This window comes from Culex quinquefasciatus, chromosome 3, assembly GCF_015732765.1.
Source record: "Culex quinquefasciatus strain JHB chromosome 3, VPISU_Cqui_1.0_pri_paternal, whole genome shotgun sequence".
Taxonomy (NCBI): domain Eukaryota; kingdom Metazoa; phylum Arthropoda; class Insecta; order Diptera; family Culicidae; genus Culex; species Culex quinquefasciatus.
Window position 1 is genome coordinate 26840989 of NC_051863.1, and position 15668 is coordinate 26856656.

Here is a 15668-nt window from a genome sequence, read left to right on the forward strand (position 1 = left end):
AATCGGCAGCACCCAGCTCAGTTTAATCAACCAAAACTAATCACGCGCATTAAATCGCACAAATCATCCATCTCATCGCGTCCTGATTTTGTTTTTTTTCTTCCCATTGACTTGATGCCTTCTTGCCTACTTACCCATCAAAGCACTAACTTGTTTTCGTTTCTTTCTTTCTTCCGCAGATTTTAACGACCCGAGACGCGCACGCCGTCGCCAGGTCTGCCGCGGTTGGCTGATCATCATCCGGCGCTGTTGTCATCCTTTCCAAGATCTGTCCCCGGGTTGGCTGGGGGGGTTCGGGGCGCATCATGCCATTAATCAAGTTGATTATTATTATGAATGTAATTAAGTGGAAAATGTGTGCAAACGAAGGGGAAATATTTTAATAGCCCTTCACCCTAGTCCGGGTTTTTGCGGAAAGTGTTTGTGTGTGTGTGTGTGTTCCGACGGGGAGCGTGCAGTGCCCGCCCAAGAAGATTGTGATATTAATAGACAGGTGCGTCGAAGAAGGAAGAACGACGACGACGACGATGGCGCTTCGTTGGCTTGAGCTGTGTTTTAAGTATAGATTAGTGCTAGTTGGTTTTATTGTGCTGTTTTACTGCGTAAGTTACGCAGTGGCGGGAGATTCCGGGGACCAGGGGGGATCCTTGGACGGTGACTTCCAACCGGGCGGTGGAGGCTACTACCAGCGAAGACGGCATCACTACCGCGAGGGTCAACACCGGCGGTCGTCCTATCGGCGGGTTCGAGCGCCGCACGATGGCCGTGGTCGGGTCAAGAAGAGTGGTGTCGTCGAGGGCATCCTAGCGCAGGACTCCCCCATCAACGACATCATCCGGCAGGCCCGCGAACGCAAACCCAACATCATCCTCATTCTCACCGATGATCAGGACGTCGAGCTGGGTTCGCTCAACTTCATGCCCCGAACGCTGCGCCTGCTTCGACAGGGTGGTGCCGAGTTCCGGCACGCGTACACGACGACCCCGATGTGCTGCCCGGCGCGGTCCTCCATCCTGACCGGGATGTACGTGCACAACCACAACGTGTTCACCAACAACGACAACTGCTCGAGCACCACGTGGCAGACCACGCACGAAACGCGCTCGTTCGCGACCTACCTTTCGAACGCCGGCTACCGGACCGGCTACTTTGGCAAGTACCTCAACAAGTACAACGGCTCGTACATCCCGCCCGGGTGGCGGGAGTGGGGCGGGCTCATCATGAACTCCAAGTACTACAACTACAGCATCAACATGAACGGGCAGAAGATCAAGCACGGCTTCGACTACGGCAAGGATTACTATCCGGACCTGATTGCGAACGATTCGATTGCGTTCCTGCGCCAGAGCAAGCACCAGAATCACCGGAAGCCGGTGCTGCTGACGATGAGCTTCCCGGCGCCGCACGGACCGGAGGACTCGGCGCCGCAGTACAGTCATCTGTTCTTCAACGTTACCACGCATCAGTGAGTATTTGTTTTTCATCATAACAAACAAGACAATTTAAGATTGTTTGGAAAGCTAAATTTTTTTATGTAAAAAAGAAAACCTTTATATTTTTTGACAACCAAAGCAATTTTGCGTTATTGGATCGTCAAGCTTCCACATAAAAGTGCTGCTTCAAATTCTTAAAGAAATTATAAAAAAATACTTTTATTGTTGGAACATCAATTTGCTCTTTGCTCTTTATACAGCTAAAAAAATTGTTAGATTAAATGTTCAAACAGAAATTTCCGTCTTAAGATATAAATTTAAAAATTTTCAAGTGCCCATTTTGAATGATCGATCCGCAAAAATATATAAAATCTAGCAGTTAATTTTTTTTTTTATGATTATTAAAATTTAAGTGTTACAGGAATTTGAGCTTGGAGCTTGAGAGTGCATCGGTCGGTGTGCAATTTTAGGTTGAAAGTATTCTATTGAAATGAAACATTTTTTATGGTGCTTTTATTTATAATTTTAAGCAAATAAAAGTTCATGTGAAAAATGTCCACGAGAGGAGGCGGGTTGAAATTTCCAAAAAAGTGTCCACGTGGTTTATGGATGGTTCTTTTGGTTCTTGAAAATAAGGTATTTACAAGAATTTAATCTAGGAAACATTTGTTTCTCTAAAAGCTGTCCTATGTAAATTGTAGTTTTCAAATGAAGATATCTTAAGTTGTTTTTGAAAAGATCCTATAAGCTATTGTATTTTATATGTTTATAGGAACTCCTCAAAAAATAATCTAGATTTGTTGAGTAGTTTAGACACAATTTTTACTGCAAAAATATTAAAAATCCGAAAAAAATCCTGATTTAAAAAAAAATATTCAAGGGTAAAACCAGGCCTGCCCAACCTTTAAGGCCCAATTTAACATTTTTTGAGCGTCAAAATAACAATTGCCCATTTTTTCATGGTTTATTTAATGGAATTGGTTCCCAAATGAGCAGTGAACATAACCTTCACAAAAGATTGGACAAATATTTTTGGAAGTCGTTTTTATGTAAGTTTTAATTGAAAAACAGAACACTCCAATCGTCTTCACCACGATAACTTGATTTTGACATTCTGCTTTTTTTTCGTTTCACACACAAACGAATGAGTGCTACAAAAAGTCACTCACTCAGTCATTGATCTCCCTCTAGAAATACATTCGCTCGGAGAACAGCTGTTTGACATTGTACCGAGTTTCCGATCATCTCTCCCGTGATCGCAATTCAAATGATTTTTTCACCACGCAGCAAACACAAGGCAGAGAGAGACGAAAAACGAGAGAAAGAGAAAGATTACGTTGCCTCGTTCGTTCATTTTTCGTTCGTTTCGTCTTTGTGTTTACGTTCACCGACCGTCGCTGTATGAGCGATCGAATTTCGTTTTCGGAAATGTTCGCTGACAGAAAGTTCATTGAAATATCGTGCAGTCCCATTCAGTGACAGATCCCTTTTCAAGCCTTGTTCACTAGTTCTCTGAGAACCGATCCCATCAAATAAAACAAGAAAAAATTGGCAATTGTTATTTACTTTGACTATCAAAAATGTAATAATTGGACTAAAAGCATAGGCATATTTCAAAAGTTCGCAAATGTTCAAACATATGTTTGAAATGCCAAAACATTTAATTAGGTTAAAGAGAACTAAAAATTGAAATTCTATATTCTCTAAAAAACTTCTTTCCGTTAAATTACTTTTGAAAAGCTATTGTTTTAATACTTTTAAATATACATTTCAGCTCACTTTTTTAATATAATTTGCTTGACTGCTTTTTATATTGAAAATGTTTGGTAAAAAAGTAGTTAAAGGGTCAAATGATTCAAGAAATAATTTCTTGATTCACAGAAAAAAATGAAAATTATTTAAACAAGTTGCTGAAATCATAACAATTTAATGAAAATTTTGTTTTTTGTTTCGCAAAAAAAAAAAACATTTTGTTTTATCTGGAAAGTTCCTGTTTAAAAAAATTTACAAGATTTTTCAATTAGGCTATTGCAAGTTTTATGTCAAAATGCCAAACCAATTTTTCATTGAAAACATTTGTAAAAATGGTTGTAAACTAATGCGAATACAAAGTCAAACGCTTATCTTTGAACGTTCAATTTCAGGGGAAAAAATATTTTCGTAAATTTATTGATATTATGCAAATTTTTGATAATAGAATAACTGTAATGATGTATAAAACATTTTATGAATCTTTCTGATTCAAAATTTCGAAAATCGGTCATGTAATCTGGAATTTAGTTTTTTTACTTACTGATGAACTAATGAAACTTCCAAGTATTAATCTACATCAATTTGTACCTCATCGATGATATCTCTATCCGTTCCGTTTTTTTTTCACCCTCTACAAATGAGACCGCCATAGATTATGTTGTGATGGCCATAATGGCCAACTGGGTCGATCAGGCCGCTCCCATCCGGCGAGTCGATCGTTGGTGCAACGGAATTATTCACACAAAAAAAAATCCATAGACCGGACATAGATAAAACCGGGCGCCATCCACCGCCGGACGCGAACACCAAAGTTTAATTCAAAATCGATGATTTACTGAGGAGGGGGATTCCAAGGGGTTTTCCGGAGGTGATTAATTCCAATCTGCGCAGCGAATATCTCTCCCACCAGGAGGATACAATTTATTATGCATTTTGTTTCAAAAGTGTCCAAATTGGATGCAGGTCGTTGGAGCGTCGTTCATTTCCGGACCACTCGAGCGATTCCTGGAAGTGTAAATTTAACCGGCACTTCTAAATTTTAACCCTTCCTGGAAGATACAACAGCAGAATCACAGAGTGTGGAGTGGTTTCAAATGCTATGAATACATTAAGCAAACATCGGTCCCAAGTGAGATGTCCTGATTGAACTCTCAACTCCCCTTTTCGACCGACCTCCCTCCCCCTCCTGTCTGCAAACTGTAAGCAAGAGAGCATGCAATTGAAATTAAGCCAACACGTGGGTCATGAACGGAACGGAAGTCCCTTTCCCCGCCGAAGCCGATGCCAGAAGGGCAGCCGTTACTAATTAGTTTATTCAAAATTAATCACTCCACCTCTGCTGACTGTGTACACATTTACTGATGGAGGTGGAGGAGAGGTGCAAAACTTGTGAATGGTATATGCTGGCAGAGAGCGAAACTGGACAGATGTGGGACAGGGCAGGGCAATTTACACGTGCCACCGGTTTTGTGGAACGATTTTCGACGAACGGAAAGTCAAGTGTTGGACAAAAAAAAAAATGAAAACATAGGTTTTGTCGCACTTTTTGACAGTTTGCTAGATGGCCTGGATTTGTTTGTACAAACGTCAACCTGCAAACAAGGTTGCGAGTTTGGCAAACTGTCAAGCAGTGCGAATTTGGGGGGGATGCTAACGGCAGCCATCTTGGGTGATTGAGATTGATAACGCGCGAAAACTGCGCACAGTGAAAACAAAAATATTTCTTTTTTTAATAATTCAATTTTTGTTATAAGAATTACTTTAGTAAAAGTCAAATTACACAGTAGTTAAGTTAAACGTTTCATATGATAAAAGTACAACTTTAAATGAGGTCATCAGCCCGATGTGTGCTTTATAATCCCAACTTTAGTAGTTTATTTTGCAAAAAAAAAATGATAAAAATCACTTCACAAACATACACTAACTCTTAAACGTACATTGCGGTAAAATTTTACATAGAAACAATAATTACTTTATTTCTATTTTATGCCTGCAGTTTTTGTACTTTTTTTTTACAGTGCGCAGTTGCTTTGTTTTGGTTCCGTAACGAACAGCTGTTCTTTTGTGCTGAAGCCGAAGTTGACATTTCCCTTTTGTTCTGGTGCCGAAGTTGACAACTTGTGTTGGCTGCGGGCGAGCTGCCTGTAGTGAGATATAGATGTCGCCCCCCTGGAATTTATCAAGGATCTGACACGAATGCAGTATTCTGAAGTCACCGCCAGAGGCGCTGTCAATATTGTTTACGTGTGGTTTTTGAAAAGGTCGTATGAAAACATACATAATTATTTTTCCAAATTATTTTTTTGTAAGTTTTCACTATCTTTTGCGTAAATATTTGAGATAATTACCAATATTACTTAAATTTCTTCACATTTAACAATTATAATCAGGGTTGTCAGGTTGCCAGATTAATCTGGGAATGCCAGATTTTTCAAGTGTCAGCCAGATTAAAGAATCATCCTTCTCAGTGCCAGATTTTGACAGGTTTAGCCAGATTTTTCACTTCATCAAAATCAAACCATCCACATTAACGACCCCCGGGTCTTTTGTGGTCTCTATTGCAAGTTTCTGCTCGAACCTAGGAGTCCAAAGGCTTGAATGGGGAGAGCACCCAAACCTCTTTTTACTCCAAGGAACCTTCCACCCCAGTGTTTGAACGATGGAATTAAATGCTGATCCCCAAGTTCCAGTCCGAGATTAAATGTAAATCTTTTTAAAGAAAAAAATATTAAAAACAGTTTTAATTTTTGTAAATAATGACCGATGCGCATACGACCTTTTCAAACGCTACGCGCCAAAAACTTGGTTCGAGCTTGGTTCGATTTTGATTTCACTCGCCTGGTATGTGGATGACAGTCGTGACGTAGCCGTGGAATTTGTTTGTTTGTTTGTGGTAGTGCGGTAAAAATTTCAAAATTGCTCATCGAAAATGGCTAGATTAGGGGAAATCTATGTATTCTAATCAAACACCTATCTTTGGCATATGGAGAGTTTGTTGCTCTATTAAAGCTTCAAAAATTGGATTTTCATTGTAATATACCAACCAAACGATCAAAGATGAGTAAGCACTCAGTCTGGTAAATGTTTTAGAGCCAAAAGTATGCTATTTTAACTAAAATGAGCAAAAACCAAATTTTGATCCATCTGGAAAGCATCGATTGGCATGTTTGAAAATAACTTCTGATCGCTTAAGCATAGTCTTTTGGATCACATCATTTTGGTTTCATTATTTCTCACTAATTTTAACACACTTCACAACTTTTTTCGACGCTAATCTTTTGAAAATTATTTCCACATTGACACTTAAATATATTTTTTCATGAAAATGTTATTTTTAATTAGAAAGATCACTTTAAAAATTATTCAAAATCACCAGCTGCAATTGTATTTTCCTTCGACTCCCATAAATATGGACCTTTTCAATAGATTTCCATGCCCTTTTAGTACTATGTATTAAATTGCAAAGAAATCTAGTAATTTTTGTCCCTATTTACCCCAGTTTGCAGTTCTGCTAAATTACGCTGCTTGATTTTGAAAAAGTATAGCGTTTATTATTTCCAAAATAACGGTCATTTTGAAAACCAATTTAAAAACTGTCTCAGCATTCACAGGCCCTTTCCAAATCGAAATTATGGCTTTCATGCAGATTTTCTTGGTAGTGGTGCTTAAAAAGGCGTTGATTAGAACAGGTATCTGGGAGTGATTATAATAGGTTGATTAGGCTGAATATACAAATTTGATGGTGTGAATTAAAAATGATTTTTAAAATATATGAAATAACTGAAGTTCATATTTTTTTATATTAAAATATTCAGGAAGAGTTGCTCTTCCAATGAACATAGAAACTTGATAATTTAATTGAAAGTTGCTGAGAAATTCTTACAGAAATCAAGAGTCGCCGCTTAATAGGCTGAAGATAGGTATATTTTCCCTGCATCAAAAATGGGTGCATTTTTTGTTTCGTGAACACGTCAAGGACATAAAAACGCTTAATTAAAATTTTTGCCGCTACTATTTTTTGAAGTGTAACAAAACTCGACAATTTTGAAGTTGATGTCAGTAAACGCTTCATTTTTGTCAAGGTGCGATAGATTTGAGTTCCCTAGACACGTTACAATGAACAGAATTTAATTTTAGTGAATTCTCTGTCAATAAATAAAATTGTAAATTTAGATATAAACGCTATGGAAACAACTTGAGAAACCAGGGAGCCTGAATCTATCATACCTTGAAAAAAAAACTGAAGTGTTTACTGTCATCAACATTCAAAATGTCGAGTTGTGTAATTCTTTACACCCATTAAATTTATTTTTTAAAATAATTTATTTAAATTCTCAAAATCCAACAATTTTCCGTGCAGCCACCAGCGCCAGCATTCCCGGCTGATGGTCACGGTTCACCGCAGGCAATCGCGCTCACTGGCCGAGATATAATTAATTAATTAGCCGGAACCAGACCGGACGTCAACGGAAATTGTTTCTTCGTTGCAAATCAAATGGCAGGCGAAAGCGGGGGGGGGGGGGTGGTCGAAAATGGGAGGAATCCCGGCTGCTGCCCTCTCGATTTAACCTCTCACGTGCGCGATGTGTCAAACTGTTTAGAGTGTCTGTTTAACTTTAAGGGTTTGATAGAGACAACCCTGGAGGACACAGTTTGTGACGAGTCCAATTTCGATGGACATTTTGCTGGGGATGTGCCACAATAAACCAGCATCGGAATCAGCGAGTATATTTTATTCAGATGGGCTGAAATTGAAATCAAACTTTTGTGTATTCATTATTCAGCTGGATTGCCATTCATTGATTGGACGTGAGCACAAATGTATCAACTTCGAAGGACGGCCAGTGACCACAATCGCGAATACATGAAGTTAAAAATAGTTTACGGGTTCGTTTCGGGATCATGAATTAGTTATGAGTACAGTTGATTTTAAAATAACCAATTTTGACTGATCCAGAAACCAAATAAACACACTTCAAAAATACATAGTTTGTCTCAACTAAAAAATAATTTACATATCCATCCATCCACTGTTCGTTAATCTTTATCTTTACCGTGTTTGAGGTTGTTTTGAGCACTTTTTGTTCCATAAAAATATAGATATTTTTTATTGCTTTAGACTTTTCTTCGTCTTATTTTTAGTTTTTGAATACATCATTTTTTGCGATTTTTTTGTTTTTTTTTCTCTTTTCATTTATTTTTCAGGCATATTTCAAATGTTTGATGTTTTCCATGTTTTGATATAAAACTAAATTATAAACCTCATAGCTGTATTTTCGTATGTAAACAGGCAGAATTTGCCCAGCTGGAAAATTTGTAAAATCAACCGAGTTTTAAGCTAGATTTAATGAAATTTGAATCCCTAAGTCCAAAGAAGCAATTTTGCATCATTAATAATTAATACAAGTCTCCATACAATTTTAGGGGCTTATTATACAAAATGAATATGTAAATGTATGAAATTCTTTATCTTAAGAAGGAATTTTCTTATCGATTTGGTGTCTTGGGCAAAGCTGTAGGTTACGCTGAGGACTTTTCAGAAAAATAGGTACACGGAAAAAATCCCATTTTTATTTATCTTGTTATGACCGAATGTAAAATTCTCAAAATACGTATTTTTTATTTTCGATTTTTTTGATGGTGGACTCAAAAAGGTATATTTTGAGCCATAGTGCGCAATGGTGCAAAATCTGGTTGAGGAGAAATGCAATTGAATAAATATGGGTTTTTTATGGAAAAAATCGAAAATAAGGATTATTATCTATTATTATTATCTATTTTTAGACCTTTTCAGAATTGTAGCTTGATTTTAAAATCATGAAATTATTTTTATTGAAAAATTAGACAATTTCACAACTAATAGAACTAATAGTTTCCAAGAGATCGTCAGTTTGAAAATTACTTAGAAGCACTCATTTTCATCGATTCAAATTCTTTATAAGGCTGTATCTCACCAACTAATTGTCCGTTTTTCAAAATTTAGAGAGACAATTATAGGAAATTTCTCAGATTTTTTTGTTACTTTTTTATTAAATATGTTTTAATCTCAAAAAACCTTTAAAAATAATATTTTTACCCAAAAGTAGCATTATTCTAAAAAGATACATTTTATCAAAACGATTGAAAAGTGCTTTTCGATTGCTTATTTGATTTTGCTTTAAAAAAAATTGCATTTCATATTTTTTAATCCAAATTTTTTTTATGTTCGAAAAAAAACATGATTTGAAACAAACATTTATAAGAAACCAAATTTTTTAACATTACGCACTGTCATAGATGTCTTTTTTATTCCCCTAAAAAAATTGTTTCTGGCCGTAAAATTTTGTAAATACCGTGAAATGTCGCACAATTTAAAACATTGAATTGATATTTCGCTGCTCTGTGCCTTTAAATTTTAATTTCATAATTCAAATACTTCACAGCATTTTTATCAAGCAGTTTTCAAATAAAAATTCTTTGGAATATTTGCAAAAAAAAGAATTATTTAACAAAATCAAAAAAATAAAATGCAAGGGCTTTCACAGACATGTGGATAAATTGTTCAACATTTCAATGAATGAAAACGCAACAAAGTTTGTGCTTAACATTAGAATTTCGATGAACAAGTTTCATTTAATGTGAGGAAAGTAAGAAAAAATATTTGATTATTTTGATAATAAATTATGTGTTTTTTTATTCAATTGTTTAAAATAAGATACATGTTTAAATCAAATTGACCAAGCATTTTGCAATGTACAGTAGTTGTTCGGTAACTGGGCTGAACAAAAAATTACGAGGGGACCACCGATGCACAATATTTTTCAGATGAAATTAAAAAATAAAAGTTACACAAATTTATTTATAATGCTTACTTTTCATATTTCTTTAATTGCAACTTGAAAATAAACAAAAGTTCAAAAAAAGTTTTTTTCTTCATTGAATATGATTTTTGCATCCATTAACCCCTCGGTCATTTTGGTTTGTTTTGGTTTTTTGACGTTTGTCTGCTTTTAAACTGGGCTACGGCCCAGTTATCGAGCGCCTATTTAAAAAGCAGCCCAGTTACCGAACAACTACTCTGCCGTTTTTCGGCGATATGATGTATACGCCATTTTGGACAATTTCAATTTTATTGTACAGTCTGATAAATAATCTTAAAAGCTACCTCCTGACGAAAGAATTTTTCAAAAAACTGCTCTGGGACCCATTTTAAAATTTATCCCAGTTTTTCATTTTTTAAATTAGTGCACATGTTTGCTCACATTTGAAAAAAATATTTTTGGAAAGCTAAGAAAATTCTCTATATTTTGCTTTTTTGAACTTTGTTGATACGACCCTTAGTTGCTGAGATATAGCCATGCCAGTGCTTAAAAAACAGGAAAATTGATGTTTTTTAAGTCTCACCCTAACAGCCCACTATTTTCTAATGTTGATATCTCAGCAACTAATGGTCCGATTTTCAATGTTAAAATATGAAACATTCGTGAAATTTTTTTTTTTTAAATCAAGACTAACATTTAAAAAGGGCCAAAAATTCAATATTATGCCCTTTTGAAATAAAAAACATGAAAATGAAAAAAACAAGAAATTTTGTAGGGGCCACATTTTTATGGTACTTTTTAACAGTTTCTACAGAGCAGACTTTGAATTAGTCATTTTAAATTGAAAAAATGAACAAAAACAGAAAATCGTGTCTACAGCAAAATCACCTCAATGGCGTATACATCATATCACCGTAAAACGGCAGTTTAGGACCCAATTTTTCTGGAATTCAATAAATTGAAAAAGGAACTGTTTTTAGTTAAAAAAATCTTGAACTTTATTAAAATTCTCAAATATTCATCTCGCTCAATAAATAAACCCAATTCTATTACGTTAAGGATGAGCTTCGTGTTGAAGATCTTTTAGAAAGTTAAATTTGTAAAATCTCAATAAAATTAAAATAACTAAATAAAAAATAACAGAAATTGTTCAAAAATCAATCCAATGGAACATTTAAAAAAAAATCTTTCAGAAAGTTTTATCTTATATCTTGAATTACTGCTTGCTTTTTAAAAACGTTTCTGTTCATAATTTTGCTAAAGAAATACATTTTTACGTTGTTTTGTAATTGGTATGCCGTGAAATTTTGATTTTTTGCCGTGAAAAACAACTAGCCCTAGGTATAGTCCTTCAGTGGCTATTATGTTTTGTTAGAAACGTCTGCCTCCTAAATGAAAAAAAAAAACAAACCTTTCTGGAGTTTTTTGAAATTTGGTTCACCCAAATTGGCCATCACAGTCACTAGAAATGTTGAGAAATAAATATTTATTAGGAAGGCTTTAGGTTTGTATAGGAAATCTTTTAAAACCTGTCCAATTCAATCAGACCATTTTAGCTGAGAAAAAAACAAAAGAGTTGTGCTTTCCATTCAAATTCCGATACAATATTGAAATCCTTTGCGGCTCAGATTGTTCGTAAATTTTAGGGATGGTTTTGAGGTCTGATTGTGACAAGAAAATGGCTTATTCGGCCATCGCAGTTTTTAGGTTTTTTTTTTTAATTTTATATGTAAGTTATTGTGAAAATTTGTCCATAGCCAAGGTAAAAAGTTAAAAAAAAGTTAATCATGCACGCTAAATAAAAAAAAATACCTTTTTGAAAACCTTGCAATGCAAACGTTCTGTTGACTTGAGATCAAAATCAGATTCCATTCCTAAATCGTTCAACTCCTTTAACGTCCTAAGCTGTATTTGCGTCTCGCATTCAGAACTTTGCTCTGCCTTCTCTCGATTTCCCTTTGTGTCGTGCCCTCGCGCAATAACTGCGCGCTGCTCGACATGATTTATGACCCCCATTGCCATTACAATAAACCACAATCTCATTAGCTATTCATAAGCAAATAATAGTAGCGTGAATTGGTTCACACTTCTCTACCTCTCTCTCTCTCTCTCTCTCTCTCTCCCCTCCCTCCAGCACCCCAGCGTACGACCACGCGCCCAACCCGGACAAGCAGTGGATTCTGCGGGTCACCAAACCGATGGAACCGATCCACCGGAAGTTTACCGATCTGCTGATGACCAAACGGCTGCAGACGCTCCAGTCGGTGGACGTCGCGGTGGAGCGGGTCTACCAGGAGCTGAAGGCGCTCGGCGAGCTGGACAACACGTACATCATCTACACGTCGGACCACGGCTACCACCTGGGCCAGTTTGGACTGATCAAGGGCAAGAGCTTCCCGTTCGAGTTTGACGTGCGCGTGCCGTTCCTGATTCGCGGTCCTGGGATCGAACCGGCCAGTGTGTTCGTAAAGGCGAAGTTGTGGGGGTGGTGCGCAATGCTTGACTTGGTTTTTTTTTGTCTAATTTTTTTCTAGGGTCGACGAGATCGTGCTGAACGTGGATCTGGCGCCGACCTTCCTGGACATTGGTGGGGTGGCCCCGCCGCCGCACATGGATGGGCGATCGTTTCTGCCGTTGATTCTGAACCGGCACAGGAACGCGGTCGACAAGTGGCCCGATACGTTCCTGATTGAGAGTTCCGGACGGCGGGAAACGCCCGAGCAGATGCAGGAACAGCGGATGAAGGCCGCCGCAGCTCGGTACAGTGCCCGGATGAATGCGATGGCGGTGGCGGCGAATGCAACGGTGCTCAGTGTGGAACCGGTGATGTTGCCGCAGGAAGCTGTCGTGACGGCGGAAGGGGACACGGGGAAGCGAGATGAGGGGGCGATGGACTTTGGGTCGCACGAGCACGACGAGGATGACGATGAGCACGATGGGGAGCATGATGGTGAGTTGGATAATTCTTAGAATGAATTGGGTTTGATTGTAGAGTTTGCTCTTGTTTTGCCAGATGACGATCACCACGCGGAAGATTCCGATGTAGATCACGCGGAAGCTAGGCAGGACCACGAAGACTACGTCATCGATCACCAAGAAGCACAACACTTCGGAGTTAGTGAAGGTAATTAAGTTAATTTCTCTGGAGTTCAACTGACTACAAAAAAGACTTCCGATCCCTCCAGCCCACCACGACCCGCTGGACAACCACCTGCCCATGTCCCCGTACCGGTCCAAGATGGAGCGCCTGAACAACGAGTGCTCGAACCCGGTCATGCAGCAAAACTGCGTCCCAGGCCAGAAGTGGCGCTGCGTCAGCGAGGACGGCCGGTGGCGGCGTCACAAGTGCAAGTTCCACCTGCAGCTGCAGAACCACCTGGCGGAGATCAACAAACTTTCTAGTCAAAACAAGCGCAACTGTGCGTGCTTCACACCGGACGGGCTCATCTACACCAAGATCAAGTCCAAACGGGACTACAAACATCACGCGCTGGGCGGCGGTCGCGGTCACCACCGGAGTCGCCGCCAGCGGAGGGACGTTCCGGCGTCGTACGAGGAGCGGCTGCTGCAGGCCGACCGCGATATGGCCGGGCTGATACGGATCGCGCGATCCGTCGTGGAGTTGGAAGAGTTGGAGGAATCTAGTCATAGCAGAAGCAAGCGGGAGACCTCCTCCGGAGGAGGTGGTCAGATCGAGAACGTGATTCACGAGCTGCAGAGTTCGCTGAAGGAGATCGAGCAAAGCGTCGAGCAGAGCGCGGTGCTGCGACGGCAGAACCAGTCGGAAGGTGTTGAGGTAGAAGCCGGTACCAAGTGCTTCGTGACGGCCATCGGCCGCGTCAACTGTTCAAACGTAATCTACGAGGACGAACACAGCTGGAAGCGCAGCCGGTCGCAGATCGACATGTTGATCAAGGTGCTGAAGAACAAACTGAACGACCTGAAGGGGATCAAGAAGCAGCTGAAGGAGCACCGACCGTCGACCTTCCACCCCGAAGACGGTGACGAAGAGGAAGACGAAGACGACGACACTCAAAGCGCGTCCGTTGAGCTAGACTACGAGCTACGAATGACCAGCTCCACCCCGTCAACAACCTCAACCACCTCAACAACCACAACAATCATTCCCTTCCTGGTTGACAACGGTCTCCCGCGGCGGGACCACCTCAACCGAACAGGCCACGTCGGTTCGAAGCGTCCCAAGCACAACGGATTCCGACGGCGCCAGAAACCGTACCGGGGTGGTGGTGGGGACGACGAGGGCCCCCTCATCGACATGAGCCTCTTCGATACGGCGGCCGAGGGAGAGGTGCTGCTGCCGGAGGTGGTCGCGAATCGAACGTCTAGTCACGGTAGACACCGGAGCAATGGGCAGTGGGCGGCCGGGGGCAAGCATCGCAGTCGGAATCGGGGCGAGATCACCACGTCGACGACTACGACGAGTACGGTGGCGCCGACGGAGACGGAGGTGGAAAGTGAGGAAGAGGTTATCGTTGTGGGTAGTACGGAACAGACGGTGCTGGACATTACGGAGGAAGTGCTTAGGGTTATTGCGAGCACTACTACGTTGGGGTACGACAGTCCGGTGGAGAGTTCGTCTGCGGCTGCGGAGGTGGCCAGTGGTAGCAACACGGATGCTACCGATTTGGATCAAGGTTAGTTACGTTATTAAATTATTAACACTAAGGTTTACATTGTGAAGACAAGAAATTTAAACACTTTTTTCTATCAATATAAGAATTGATAAAGTTGTTAAGCAAAACTATTTTAAAATAGCAAATGCAAAATATGAACTTATCTTAAAAAATTGGGAATATAAAAAAAATATTAAAAAGAATATTATTTGTTTTTGTTTTTTATATAGGCCGTTGCAGGTGTGGTTTAAATTTTCTATTTTTAGAAACGGATTTTTTTTCATGATGGTTTAATGCTATTTTGATTTTATGTTCTTAGTACTATTTTTTTATTCAGATAGCAAAAAATAAACTAATGTTGTTTAAATTTATAAAATAATAAAATTGATTCTATTGTACAGTATGGACTAGATTATCCGAGTCCTCGATTATCCGATGTTTCGATTATCCGATGGTTGGTATGAGACTTCGGATAATCACGAGTAAAAAAAAACATGTTTTTCGTATAATTTAATTCTTTTTTAGGGACCATTCATAAACCACGTGTACACCTTGGTGGGGGTATGGCGATTGTCCATGCTCCATACAAAAAAGATTTTATTTGTATGGAAATTGTCCACGATAGGGGGGGGGGATTGAGATTTCCAAAAAAGTGTCCACGTGGTTTGTGGATGGTCCCTTAACATCAAGTCCGAGTACGGCAAACTGATATAAGTCAAATTTGAAATAAAAAAGATTTAAAATAAAAATTCGAGTGCGACGAAGTCAAATAAAAAAATTAAAAAAAAAACATTTTTTCAATATGTAATCACCGCCATTTTGGATTTAAATATTCTAAATATTTTTCAAGAATAAGACAAATACAAATCTTTTTTTGTAAAGATTCGATTATCCGAAAGGAAATTTTTCCGAGGCCTTCGGATAATCGAGTCCGGACTCTAGTTTGCCATTACAAATTTTATTTAAATTTGTTGTCCACGCCCCCTTACCTACTTTCTTTAAAAATCAAGGGGGCAATACAAAAATATACTGGAAATGTGAATTTTCAT

The 15668-nt window shown here is 38.9% G+C and overlaps 1 protein-coding gene across 4 annotated transcripts in view; it reads left to right on the plus strand.

The window, feature by feature from the left end:
• Positions 1-15668, plus strand: part of LOC6051495 (extracellular sulfatase SULF-1 homolog) — a 107125-nt gene that overhangs the window by 84710 nt on the left and 6747 nt on the right. For all 4 annotated transcript variants that reach the window (XM_038259758.1, XM_038259756.1, XM_038259759.1 and 1 more), the window contains exons 3-7: positions 180-1465; positions 12120-12446; positions 12520-12935; positions 12999-13109; positions 13171-14640. In XM_038259758.1, the coding sequence (XP_038115686.1) occupies positions 528-1465; positions 12120-12446; positions 12520-12935; positions 12999-13109; positions 13171-14640 (3262 nt within the window). In that variant the 5' untranslated portion in view covers positions 180-527. The remainder of the gene's footprint in view (positions 1-179; positions 1466-12119; positions 12447-12519; positions 12936-12998; positions 13110-13170; positions 14641-15668) is intronic.